The 13,194-nt window shown below is 43.2% G+C and overlaps 2 protein-coding genes across 2 annotated transcripts; one reads left to right on the forward strand and one right to left on the reverse strand.

Moving 5' to 3' along the window:
* Positions 1–1,784: 1,784 nt before the first annotated feature.
* Positions 1,785–3,896, forward strand: LOC134446436 (uncharacterized). Its single transcript, XM_063195802.1, has 6 exons — positions 1,785–1,974; positions 2,154–2,328; positions 2,435–2,511; positions 2,690–2,870; positions 3,523–3,771; positions 3,862–3,896. Exons 2-6 carry the CDS (start codon positions 2,154–2,156, stop codon positions 3,894–3,896), a joined length of 717 nt encoding a protein of 238 aa, XP_063051872.1. The 5' UTR covers positions 1,785–1,974.
* A 572-nt stretch (positions 3,897–4,468) lies between these two features.
* Positions 4,469–6,465, reverse strand: LOC134446437 (P2X purinoceptor 7-like). Its single transcript, XM_063195803.1, has 4 exons — positions 6,359–6,465; positions 5,969–6,038; positions 5,122–5,276; positions 4,469–4,790 (listed from the first exon to the last, which is right to left on the reverse strand). The coding sequence occupies exons 1-4, from the start codon at positions 6,463–6,465 to the stop codon at positions 4,628–4,630; spliced, it is 495 nt and encodes a 164-aa protein (XP_063051873.1). The 3' UTR covers positions 4,469–4,627.
* Positions 6,466–13,194: the final 6,729 nt, after the last annotated feature.

A 13,194-nucleotide genomic window follows, 5' to 3' on the forward strand; every position in this document is an offset into this window, starting at 1 on the left:
GTCTCCAGATCGCCATTACGGATGGTCGCGCAGGCACTCGAAGATGGACGCAGCTGTGCTCATTCCAAGGGTCATTTCCAAATAACACACGCAGACATCCTAAGTGTCCATCAAGTTCATTGAAAGCGACTCCCCGTTGCCCGCGAGTCAGATAAAATATCCCTGGTTTTAGACTATGTAGCCTACGTTTTTCCAATTGGCAATGCGGGACACAGAAAGGTAATTACTTGTGCGCCCTGCAAAAGTCCCAGTAGAAATCGCAGGCAGATGTTCTATGCAGACTGGACGATATAAAGCACACTAATATACACGCCTTTTAACACGAATGCCGTTCTGATTGTCTGGGGTGTCGAGGGTCGATAATCTCCCTGAAATGAGTTTTTGGAACTTTTGATGTCTGCACAAGTGTACCTAGTTTCTAAACCTGTGTTTCTAAAACTGTTCCAAAATATTCACCACAGCTCACCTATGTGTAATTGCAGTCATTGACACATTTGTTATGCTAATGCTTTGGGGACCCGTTTTCTTTCTGTCTACAGAGCACATCTCAAGTACTGATGCCACCCTGTACCCATGTTGCCACTCAGACAGACCGACCTCGCCGTTCGACGCGCACTACTCAGGTGTCAATGCGTACATTAGGCCCTCACATGAGAAGCAAAGGTTTGTTGTTTATACATTACATTTTTGTTTCAGTTTCTGTTCATTTCTTTCTTGTGAGACAGATCATTATGAATTGAAGCAAAATGCTATTCCAGAATGTGTAGCTACTTGCAGTTACTATAGGCCCTACTATACTGCTCCTTTCTGTATGTTATGGCCAGTGTTAGGCAAGTTACTCAAAAGCTGTAATGCATTACGGATTACATGTTACTGTCTTTTCCAAATCCCTTACACTACACCATTGCTATATTTACACTACTTTTGCATTAATTTAGTTACTCTCATAAAAAGAATAGGCCAAGATATAGATCTGGTCATTTATTGCAGTGTGAAGCAATCTCATGAGGCATGCATTTTTCACCTCCAACCCCGGAGGTGTTTTTGGCAGCATGCAGACTAAGAACTTCCAGGTTCAGGAATAGCTTCTTTCTGGCCCACCACACTGTATACCCCTAAAAAACAGGTCATTGGAATGCATTTGTAATTTCAGTTATTTCATATTGTAACTAAGTAACTATTACAGATCCCCCCTGTAGTGCCTTGCATTACTGCAATACAGCAAAAAATTGCAGTAATTAATTACTTTTGTAATGCATTACTGCCCAACACCCAGGTTATGGCATTGCAGTATGTGAAAGTGTGTAGTGTCTTCTGTCAGTAACACACATTTTGTTGACTGTAGAAGTCCAATTTGATTGCGACATCGACGCAAAGAAGTGTGAAAGCAAAGGAGTAGGCACTTCTGATGCACCATGGGGCCCACCATCCTCTACACCCATAAGGCCCGTTCAACATCGCCCATCTAAAAGACCTCGGGTGGAGGAAGAGGAGGAGGAGGAGGAGGAGGCCACCACCAGCGCTGCTGCAGCTGCTGCTGACGTCACTGACACCCTCTCATTTCCTGATCCTCACGATCCAACATATGACCCTGCTGCACAGTCGATGACCACGCTAACAGAATCGTCACAGCTTTCGTAAGTGCTTATGCATGTTCTCATCAGACATTAATACACACATTTGTATTGAAGAGTTTATTGTCAAACTAATGTTCTCTCCCCTTCTCTTTCTCCGTCTTATCTGTAATAGTGACAGCTTCTCAACATCAACATCAGCTGTCCAAGGTGCAGCAAGTCACCAGAGTTGAAAACATACAGGCGAGGAACATTTTTATCCATCGACCAGATCTGCCACCACTGTGAGTTCTTCAGACAATGGAAGAGCCAGCCACTAATTAAGAGCACACCAGTAGGCAACATCCAACTGTCAGCAGCCGTATATTTCAGTGGATCATCATTCTATCAAGTGCAAAAGGTAAAGTATACTTTTTTTTATTTCAACACCTTTCTGGTGTAGTTTTTGAATAACTTTTTCATAAGTAACTCATTGCTTGTGTAATGAAATAATAAAGCTTGTATTACCCCATGTGGCAGGGTTTACCAAAACTAGCTGCCTCAGTCTTTTATTTATTACATATATATTTTCATTTATAGATGTTTCAAGCCATGCGCCTCCAAAACATCAGTTACTCAGCATTCCGGAGGCATGCAAACCGTTTCCTTGAGCCGGCAGTGATTCACTCATGGCACCAGCTTCAAGACACTGAAGTGGAGTCTCTGAGGCACAAAAAAGTCAAGCTTGGCGGGGACATGAGGGCAGATTCACCTGGTTAGTTCTTTCCATCTGTCTATCTGCACACATCATGTATAACTGTTGCAATACGGACCCAAATGTGTGATGAAATTTGAATAACAGCCCTGTTTTGTATTTGAAGGACACTGTGCCAAGTATGGAACTTACAGTCTTATGAATCTGGAGACCAACAGCATCATTGACCTTCAACTAGTACAGGTTAGTGGGCACTTGTGTATAGAATGATGGACATTTTTACACAATTCGCATTGCCCATTATCTGCTCTGCTTTCACTCTCACTGACATTTCTTTCTCTATAACTCAACACTACGTCCTAGGCAAGATATATAAGCTTTGTGTTAAGTCAATATATACTTCCTTTCTATGTGTTCGCAGAGCAATGAAGTCGGTGGGAGCCACAATATGGAGAAAGAGGGACTCACAAGAGGACTGCAGCTGTTGGAGTCGAAGGGTGTGGCTGTGGACTACATTGTCACAGACCGTCACCCCCAGATCCAGAAGTTCCTCAGAGACCGCAAGATAACGCATTATTATGATGTGTGGCATTTGGAGAAAGGTCAGTACCTTATGGGTTACAAAGTGCATTTTTAATTCCACGTAGGATTCTCATATGTATGACCATGACAAGCAGGGGTGGATTAATGAACAGGCCTATGAGACTTCTGTGTAGGCATAATTACCGTTAGGTGGGTTCGGCATTTAAAGTTGCGCTTTTGGGCTTATAGTAATCTCAGCATAGCATCATGTGCGTGGCCATGTGACACTCATTTTGTCATCTCAACATCCCAAATATGAGGGAGTGAGTCGGGTTGCTATTCCTTGCCCTGAAATTTATAAGAATGCAGGTAATTGCATCTAAAAACACAACATTTTCACCGACACCCCCCTACACAAATTTTCTACCCACCCACAGCACCCTCTGGCAAAGATGTGTTGCTGTCCCTCTGCGCACACACTGCATACGTTTAAAGTTCTATAGCACCCGAACTCTCTAGCATGGGGGACTGGGGTGTATCATAGTGTCCCATTACCTGCTAGCTGTGAGCACTGTGTGTAGTTTTCTTAGCATGTCTGATTAGCAGGGTCAAGGTATGTTTTTTTTGTGGGGGTATGGGGGCCAAGACGGTGTCTGGCCCAGGGGGCCATAACTTCTTAATCTGCCCCCGATGACAAGTGTGAAGTACACTAATACCTCTTGTGACTCTCAGGTCTGTCCAAGAAGGTGGCAAAAGCAGCTAAAGAGAAGGACTGTGAGGTGGTGAAGAAGTGGCAACGAGGGATCAGCAACCACGTGTACTGGTGTGCAACATCCTCCTCCTCTGGGGCCGAAAAACTTGCCAAGTGGAAATCTGTGATGAACCATATGCAAAACAAACACGAGCACGACAACCCGATCTTCCCGAAATGCCTCCACCCTGACCGCAATAGCACAGACCGCAAGAAGTGGTTTAAACCAGGTACTTATTGTTATACTTTTATTATGAACTCGCCGCATGTTGTGACAATGCCTTTTGAAGAGATATTTACATTACGCTTTATCTTTTCAGGTACCAAAGCCATACAGAGGATGGATTCTTGTTAACAAGAGGGTTCTCAATGATGTGGAGAAACTAAGCTCCCGGTACCAAACGTCAACTCTGGAAGCATTTCACAGCCTGATGTTGCGGTTCACACCCAAGAATGTGGTCTTTCCTTTCATCGGAATGCTGTGCAGGTACTATATGTTTGTAAACGCCAGCCTTTTCAACATGTTTGCAGTAGTGGCAGTGACACGAATAGCAATGTCTAAATCTTCCAAAAAGAAATGTGTTTTCCTACTCGCAAAGCATTGTTTTGCTATGGTTATGCCCAATTGAGGTCACAGGGCCACTAACCATATGCTTCTTAAATTTGATTTACAGACACTATCTGGCAGCACTTCACTTCAATGAAAATGCAGGGCGGACCCAGGCAAGAACCACAAAAGGAACCTTGAGATACAGCATCCACTACCCCAAGGCCAAAAAGGGAGGATACTCTGTGAAGCCAGTGAAGACAAAAGCAACATACCGTAAGATATTTCACAATTGTTTTAATCTTTTCACTGAAAAGTTACATTTGTAACAAAATATTTTTTAAAGGATATACATATTTACACTGAACAATATTTCCCAGGTTACGTGCACAAGATGATGAGTCTGTTGTTCGAGGAGGTCATCCCAAACCCTAAGCCATACTTGGAGGAGCTGGAAAAGATTCCTGTTCCGAATCCCCTGTCCTCAGCATTCCACCACCCTCCACTGGCAGAAGCTGTAGAATCCTACAGATCCCGCTTCAATCAAGGGCAGCCCTGAAGCCTACATACTGGCCCTCCGTGTCCGGAAACTCCTGTCTGATGCGCCGAACGACACATGCCGGGATGACAACGCGGACTTTTCTCCCCAGCCAGCCCCAGCACCAACTGACGAAGCATCTGTAGGCCAGATGCCGGCATCGTCTGGAAGACAAAGATTGTTGTATACACTGTTTGTCAATGTTGTGCCTTTGCATTTTTTATGTAACATTTGTAAATAAATTGCACGATTTCTTACAGGAGCCCCCGGTGTTATTTCTTTTTCATAAATCACTGTGCACAGATATGTATGTCTTTCAGTCTGGAACAATGAGTAATGATTAAAAAAATAAGTAGCGATGTGTAGTGTATGATTTGTGTGTTTTACAATAGAAGTGACTGATTTTACTGCCACTTAAACAGTGCAGTGAGTATAGTACAACTACAGCATGCCTGTGCACACCGTTTTAACTTTGAAGATTTACAGAACGAGTACCTTTGGTAGCCTCTCACTCGCAGGCTTCCGTGGTCTGTCCGGAAGTCATTGAGGGCTTTCTGCAGTGCATATATATTTAGGCACACAGGTTCCAGTCCAGGGTGTTGGCTCATGCAGGCAACAGGGGTGATGGTATCGGTCAGTCTTGTCATTACCTAAAAAGTTGAACATGAATGTGTATCATTTATCAACGACAAAGGCTACCCATCATCACACAAGTGCAGAGGTGTCCAAAGTAAAAAAAAAAAAAAGGTTTTTGGTACCTATAACACTAGCACATGGCATAACATAGTTGTTACACCATTTACTCCACTCCACCCAATGAGAGACAGTGATGTTACTGAAAAACACTGAAACCCTTTTGAGCCAACCGTTTGCTGATCATAACGGAAGTACATGGATCTGCTTTCTTACTAAGACAAGTTACCTCTTGTGTTGGAAATAAACAGTTTATTTCTTTTTCATTTATACTTCAAAAATGTATTCTGCATAAGCATCAGAGTATGGTGCATATTGCTCACCAGTGTTGGGCAAGTTACTCAAAAACGAATGCATTACTGATTACATGCTAGCCTACTTTGGCAGCATGCAGACTAAAACTACCAGGTTCAGGAATAGCTTCTTTCTGACCCACCACAATCCAGGTCATTGTAATGCATTGCAACTTGAGTTAATAGCATTGTAACTAAGTAGTAAATGTTACAGCTTTTTGCCTTGTAATGCCTTACATTACCGCATTACAGCAAAAAGTGATGCATTGTAGTAGTTCGTAACTTTTGAAATGCATTACTGCCCAACACGGTTGTACACACAAGCTTTTGAGCAAGAGATGAAATGTCTATCGTACCTGGGGAATCTCACGGCAGCAAATGTTCTCCTCCTCAAGCGGCATTCTTTCACAATTGTCGCATGAACACCTAACAAACATGAATGGTATTAGACAATTTCTGTCTTCATATTGGTGTAATATTACCGAACGATCATTCTGTGTTGGTGAACTGTTATCTGAAGACAAGCACACTACTTTAGAGGAGGAATTAAGCAGGAAGACCCTTTCTGGTTGTTGTAACATCAACATACTAAAAGATTACAAAGACCAAGCGCTTACAGAATCAGAACTTGGTCACAACATTGTTTATTATTATTAGAAAGCATAGTTGAAAGCGATTGTTAAAACGCTAAGCATATTTGTTGTAATAACACGACAAGAACATATAGTAATAAACATTGAGATTACCATTCCGAAACGTTCATCGTCAAACGATGAGGAATCGGTTCCACCTCCACCTCTCCATCGTCCTCTGACTCAGGGTCATATATATAAGGCTGTATCTCTGAAGACATGTTGAGGTTTTAGTTCCAAAAACAATGTTTTCCAAACAAGCAGACGAAACCAAGTACCGGTAGGCTTTGCTAGCTAACAGCTTGTAGCTTCCCAAAGTTGTACACAGCGCGAGCGGGGGAGGCGGGTTCATTCATTCATGGGAGGGAGCCAATCAGAGAGACCTCATTATCACGTCACGCATATTCATGAGAGGGAGCCAATCAGAGACACCTACTTATCGCGTCACGCATATTCATGAGGGTAAGCCCTGAAAGCCGGAAAACCCTGTCGTTTCTGAACAAGCCATTTTTCCGGCCCTAAACACCAGCTTGAAACAAAATAACCACAGCGTTTTTTTAAACGGGACCAACGCGTAACACATTCAATAACATTGGGGAACACGGCAATATTAATGAAATAACGTTGAGAGGCGATCTTTAACAGAATACAGCTCTGCTCTCGCAAACTACTGGCATTGCGCTGCCACAAGAACAGAACAAGGAAGTAGCGAGACGACCAATCATAGCGCCTTTTTGTCTGCGTACTCCGCGTCCGTCCGACGGATAGTTAGATTTTTTTCGAGGCACTCGACGACGGGCGCAGAGCCTCTGAGAGGGGGGCGTGGACTCGCATAGACAGAAAACGGACGGACGCAGAGGCTATGCGTCCGAAGCATAAATCTAGCTTTAGTCAACCTCATCCTGGCCTGGTTTGACTAGATGAGAAGAGGGAGATAGATTATTTATCACGATGTAGCCTATGCAGCACTTGCAAAATATTCAAATTAATATAGTATTCAGTGTATAGCCTACTCATAAATTGACCTATAGATTAATGTTAAATTGAGGGTTTCTTCTAACAGGTGCATTAGAAGAGGGGTTAATTTCCTGTTATCAAAATGCATCTCTCATTGCATAAGGAAGCTACTTTAATAGCTTGAATGATGAAAGAAAATCATGAACTGTAGCCTATCACCACAATGATTTAGTGTGTCAAATATGTTAAGAAAGCATTAACATACTGAAGTTTCAAAATGAGCAGTGCTGAAAGTGGTAGGCTACATATAAAATAGTCTACAGATAAAACTGTATCAAAAGCTTATTCAAAAGAAATTCTTCAATCATTTATCATTTCTAATTGTCCTGGATAAAATAACAGCTGAGAGAGAGAGAGAGAGAGAGAGAGAGAGAGAGAGAGAGAGAGAGAGAGAGAGAGAGATGCTAGGTCTTTACCTACAGAATATGGTTTGATTGTGTTCCAAGAGGAGTTACAATTTAAAAAAAAATCCGTTTGCCAAATCTTTTCCACACGCGAGACGCGACAACCGTTACACGACATAGCCTATGGACATTTTCACTGCGTGGTAAATGTGATTACGCAAACAATCGCTGAATATTTAGCGAGGGTAGGCACGAGTTTGACAGTCTTCGAAACGCATTTGGTACACTGCCGTGGCTACTATATTGTTAATATTATTCACGTCAGTGGTTTGGTGTATGGAATGTTTGTCTTCTCAATTGCCTATGTCCGTGAGTCGTGCGACCGGTTCAAAGCACTCAAGCACACTTATGGTGGTGGAAATTAATGGCTTATTCAATATTAATGTTTAATGCTGAAGTGAGAGTTGGGGAGAGGCATGGAGTAGGCCTATCCTAAAGTTTGAAAGAACAGATCTTGACTTGACTCATACCGGTCAGGGCTCGTAGAGGCTACTACAGGCGCTTTTCACCTGCTGTCTCCTAGCGTGCTCCTTCACTTCCAAAATGCAGAAGTTGTTGTCCCTCTCCTGCTGCTACAACACTACATGCGTGAACACATTATCTTGCCTCTGCTGCATGTTTTTTTTTTAATCCCTTTTCCGCAAGCTTTTCCACACCACCTTTTTGTTTTGGTCTCTCCTCTTGTGTCTCAAATGTGCGCGCATAATGCAGGGTAGAGGTGGGGCCGCAATGAATAGTTAAGTCCAACTCACATGCACCAATGGGACACCCCCTCCCTCCACCCCCTTTATGTGTGGGCTGATGTCATTGGAGGAGGGCCGAGGGCCGTCAGCACGAAATTGTGGGCCGCCGGTCACATTTTTTAAAAAACATTAATAACAATTATTTTTTAAAACCGACATCACCGGCCCTCTAGGGGCGTCGGCCCACCGGGATTTTGCCAGATGACCAGTCCAGCTACTATATACAAATTGTTATTCTGTAGAAAAGCTACTACTTATATTTGCTGGAATACAGAAAATAATGCTTATTCTGACAGTAGCAATGATATTTAGGAAAGATTTCACTGTTACAATATGAATATGCATGTTTAATATCAATCTCTGTTCAATGCCTTGCAAAATAGAACGTTTTCTCTGATTGCGTCTCCATCCACAAAACGCACATTGGCCAGGAGTTGCGCATGTCCACTATCAGCCTCGTCAAGTTGCAACGCAAATTTCTCACGGATACGGATCTTTTCCAAAACCACACTTTCGATAACAGCAGACATGTCATCAATGTCTGGAAATTGTGTTATTTGAGAGAGGGACTTTGGCTATTTATTTAACCGCTTCAGGTCCAAGCTTCTCATTTACAATGGCTTTGCAGGCACGTAATATTAGTGTCTCTGCCACTGTGTGACTTCTGATTTAGCTACAAGTTCAGCTACGTGGTAGATAGCTTTAAAGGGACACTCCACCCATTTTGCATTAGGCTTTCCATTAAGGGCGTTCATGATGGCGTTTTTTTGACAAGGTTGAACATTTGCTAGGCAGCGAGCATGCTCACTGTGTCCGCGTGAAGCATCCTGGTTAGAATTGCCGTTCACGACGCAGTTGAAGGGAGTGACCGCTGCTTGGCAGTCGTGACACATGGCGTTGAACCATCGCGGGAACAAAAGTTTTGTCAAGCTGCCACGCAGTAACAAAAACCTACTGCTGGGCATAAAGACCTCCTCCATGATGTGAGGAATCTGCCGTGATTGGTGTTCATAGCTCATGTGATTCATGTGTGTGTAGTTGAACGTGCTTCATTTTCTACATGCTGAAATGCATTTCATGCTCAAATGCAGCATACTCAGAGTGGTATCATCCATATGTATGGTCGCACAACCCACTTACAACAGTAAAAAAGAGAAACAAACCACCCTGTCGTCAGATGCTCCATCTTCGCCACGTTAGGAGTGTATGCCGTAGGTTACAAAACCAGTACTATTCCGGGGGCCGCCTGCTCGACGGTTAGAGTAGTGGTTGCGCGCCTGACTTCCATTCGTGAGGTCCCCGGTTCGAAACTGCATCGAAACACAGGAAGTCTTTAGTTGCTGATGGTTAATGTGGAAACAGACCCGTTGCGAGAGACTTATCTTGTCTTTTATGTATGAAAGTGCACGAAACAGAGTGGCCTTTGTGGTTGGCGCGCCATGGTAAAGCTACATATTGAACACCTGGGTTCAATCCTCGCAGGATGGGTTGGCGCTGTTAAGTAAAAAAAGTTAAAACGGTCCTATCTGAATGACGACTTTGGTCCCAAAACACAAAATGAATAGCCTAAAGTGAGTACTAATTAACTGAATTATTACATGGAAGTGAAGCCAAATCATCACAAATTTAACTAAGACTTGTACCATGATTCACCGAGTGGTAACCTGTATCTCTACCTCAAGACCACCCGATTTCTCTCCGAGAAGCAGAGAGAGTCTCGCATTTCACAAGCATGTGCCGACGATGGTAAGCGCGTCATGGAATTAGCGCCATGATTATTTAATTCCACGAGAGGGCGCCCTGGTACACCCGCTGTCAAAAAAGGTAGATCCACCCACAGACCTATAGATCCACCTTCTTTGCCGCTGTTGAAATCTCGTCGTCCTGATGTGTCCTGATGAATCACGTTTTGATCAAATCTTTTACTGCGTGGTTGCGACCGAGCGTATTGCTAGACACCCAGTCATACTTTTGAATGGTCTTGCAAAAATCTCCCAATTCCCCTTGAGATAGGAGAAATCCGCATTCATCTGTTAACACTTCCTCTGTCAATGATGTAAAAATCATCATTTTGCATCATTGACGGAGGAAGTGAAAGAGAGGTGGATTTCTGTTGAGACTACAAGCCTTTTTCCCCACCCTTTCAACCCTGCCCATAGGGGGTTGGACCTAATGCTCTAACAGACCTATCACAGATCAGTGTCCCAGTGCTTTTGAAATCACTGGCAATGAGGCTCCAGTGAGCAGTGTTGCCAGATTGGGCTGTTTCCCGCCCAATTGGGCTGCTTGGGATGGCCGTCTGCGGGTAAAAATGGCATTTTGCAGGAAAACTCGGCCAATCTTTCCCATAGACATCAATAGAATTGGACAGGATTTATTGCTTCCAGGCAGGTTTTGAACATTTTTTGGGCTGGAAATCATCAGCCTCATCTGGCAACACTGCCAGTAAGTCACTGGCATAGCTGGAAAGGAGAAGCTGGAGCACACTGCAGCTTAGTTTTCAAGACTTTATTTTGTGCACACACCCGACCAACGTTTCGGTGTTGCTACACCTTCTTCAGAGTCAAATGATAGCAAGAGCATTTCAAGACTTGACAGTCACAGGTGATCCCACTTGGTTTGGCTAAATTGGTCTCATCTCATTGCAGGTAATTGACCCCACCCCCCAACACCAGGACAAGATTGCAGACAATTAGACGGAGAGGCTTTGTGGAAAGGCATACTCTAAATTCAGTGGAGCCTCAGGGCATAAATGAGGAACACAATATGTCTTGCTTTCTGTAACAAATTGCTCCAGCATCGCGGCTGTGGTCTTGTAATAATTGTAGTTGTGGTTTTATTGACAATGTTCTTTGTGTATTGTTTTTCCACTTTTTTGTTTTGTTTTGGGAAGTTGGCAAGCTGTCTATTGTCTACAATATTGTCCTGGTGTTGGGGGGCGGGGTCAATTACCTGCAATGAGATGAGACCAATTTAGCCAAACCAAGTGGGATCACCTGTGAATGTCAAGTCTTGAAATGTGTGTCTCTCTCTTGCTATCATTTGACTCTGAAGAAGGTGTAGCAACACCGAAACGTTGGTCGCGTGTGTGCACAAAATAAAGTCTTGAAAACTAAGCTGCAGTGTGCTCCAGCTTCTCCTTTCCAGTGATGTCTGTCCCACTGTGATGCACCTGCAAGCAGGGTTGCCAGATGAGGCTGATGTCTTCCAGCCCAAAAAATGCTCAATACCCGCCAAGAAGCTCAAAATCCCGCCCAATTCTGCTGATTTCTATGGCTAAAATCGGGCAGGTTTTCCTGCTAAATGCCATTTTTACCCGCACACGGCCATCCTAAGCAGCCCAATTGGGCGGTAAACAGCCCAATCTGGCAACACTGCCTGCAAGCTGAGTGAGGGATGATGCATAGAGTCCCAAATAACTGGGTGTGGCCTGTGGAACTTGAGCATTGCAGTGCATTATGGGGATTGTTGTCACAAATCCACAAGCACTAAAAAGTCATTTTCTGAATGTTCTCGACCAAGAAGGCACCAAATTAGAAATGTATGCTACTATTCTACTATATATATGACCCACTTTCAATACAATATTCATGTCTCCACCGGTGGAATGCCCCTTTAAGCATGTGTGGTGGTAAACAAGTGAATTTTACCAAAAAAGTGCATCATCTGGCTAGTCAAGCATGGTAGTGGGACTGACATCGTTTGGGGATGTATGAATGCCGTCAGCATTGGAAATCTGAATTACATCTAAAGAGGCATGCATGTCAACATGCACTGTGACTACAGAAGCAGATCATGATACTCTCCATAGGATTTCATTCAAAACTCACACCCATCTATTTTAGCCAGGTGCAGACTGAAAATGTACAATTTCAATGTACTGAAAGGTTGAAACACACACAGATGACCTCCCTTTTAATCCCATTTCATTTCGAAATGAAAAAAGAATGTAGTTGCTTCCAAAGGTGGTTCTACAAAGTATTAAGTAAAGGCTGTGAATACTTTTGTAAAAATGAATTCTTTGTTTTTTATTTTTATACATTTTCAAAACTGTCAAGACAACTTGTTTTTCACATGGTCATAATGGAATCATTTGTGTAGGATTTTGACAACAGAGATTCATTTGTAGCATTTGGAATAAGGCTGTAAGATAATAAAATGTCAAAAAAGTGAAGCGCTGTGAATACTTTCCGGATTGACTGTATAGCCTACTATAAAATTTAGCATAATTTCAAAGGTCCTGACCGACCGCAACCGACCCGAATATCATTAAAAATAATATTTAACAACCCGTGCCTGCTGTCGACCGCGAGCCTGTCTGACTTCCACCCCCGCCCCCCAAGATTACACCCACTGACATTCACAACCCCCCTCTCAACGCTCACCTCCTGATCACCCTTGGAAGTATCGCAAGACCAATAAAAGTGGTTGGTAACGGCTCTGAACCATCCAAATCTTCTTGATTCCTGAAGAAAAACACACACAGAAAAGAAATCTCACAATTTGTAAATAAACAACATACAAAAGTGAACAAGATTATTTGACAGTACAGTAGTTTAGACAAATGTATGCTGGCCCATCTTTGTGAGTTGTCTCACATCTCCTAGGAGAGAAATGCGCAGTACGTTCATACACCACATAGATGCAACTTCCCCACATTATCAAGAAATATAAACGCTTCACCTACCACTTACACCAGCCCACAAACAGGAAATACAAACAGCCATGTTCTACACATCAGCATGCACGTCGTCACTGCGTAATGCATGAAATAGGTTGGCTTTGT

Source organism: Engraulis encrasicolus, chromosome 3 (assembly GCF_034702125.1).
Source record: "Engraulis encrasicolus isolate BLACKSEA-1 chromosome 3, IST_EnEncr_1.0, whole genome shotgun sequence".
Taxonomy (NCBI): domain Eukaryota; kingdom Metazoa; phylum Chordata; class Actinopteri; order Clupeiformes; family Engraulidae; genus Engraulis; species Engraulis encrasicolus.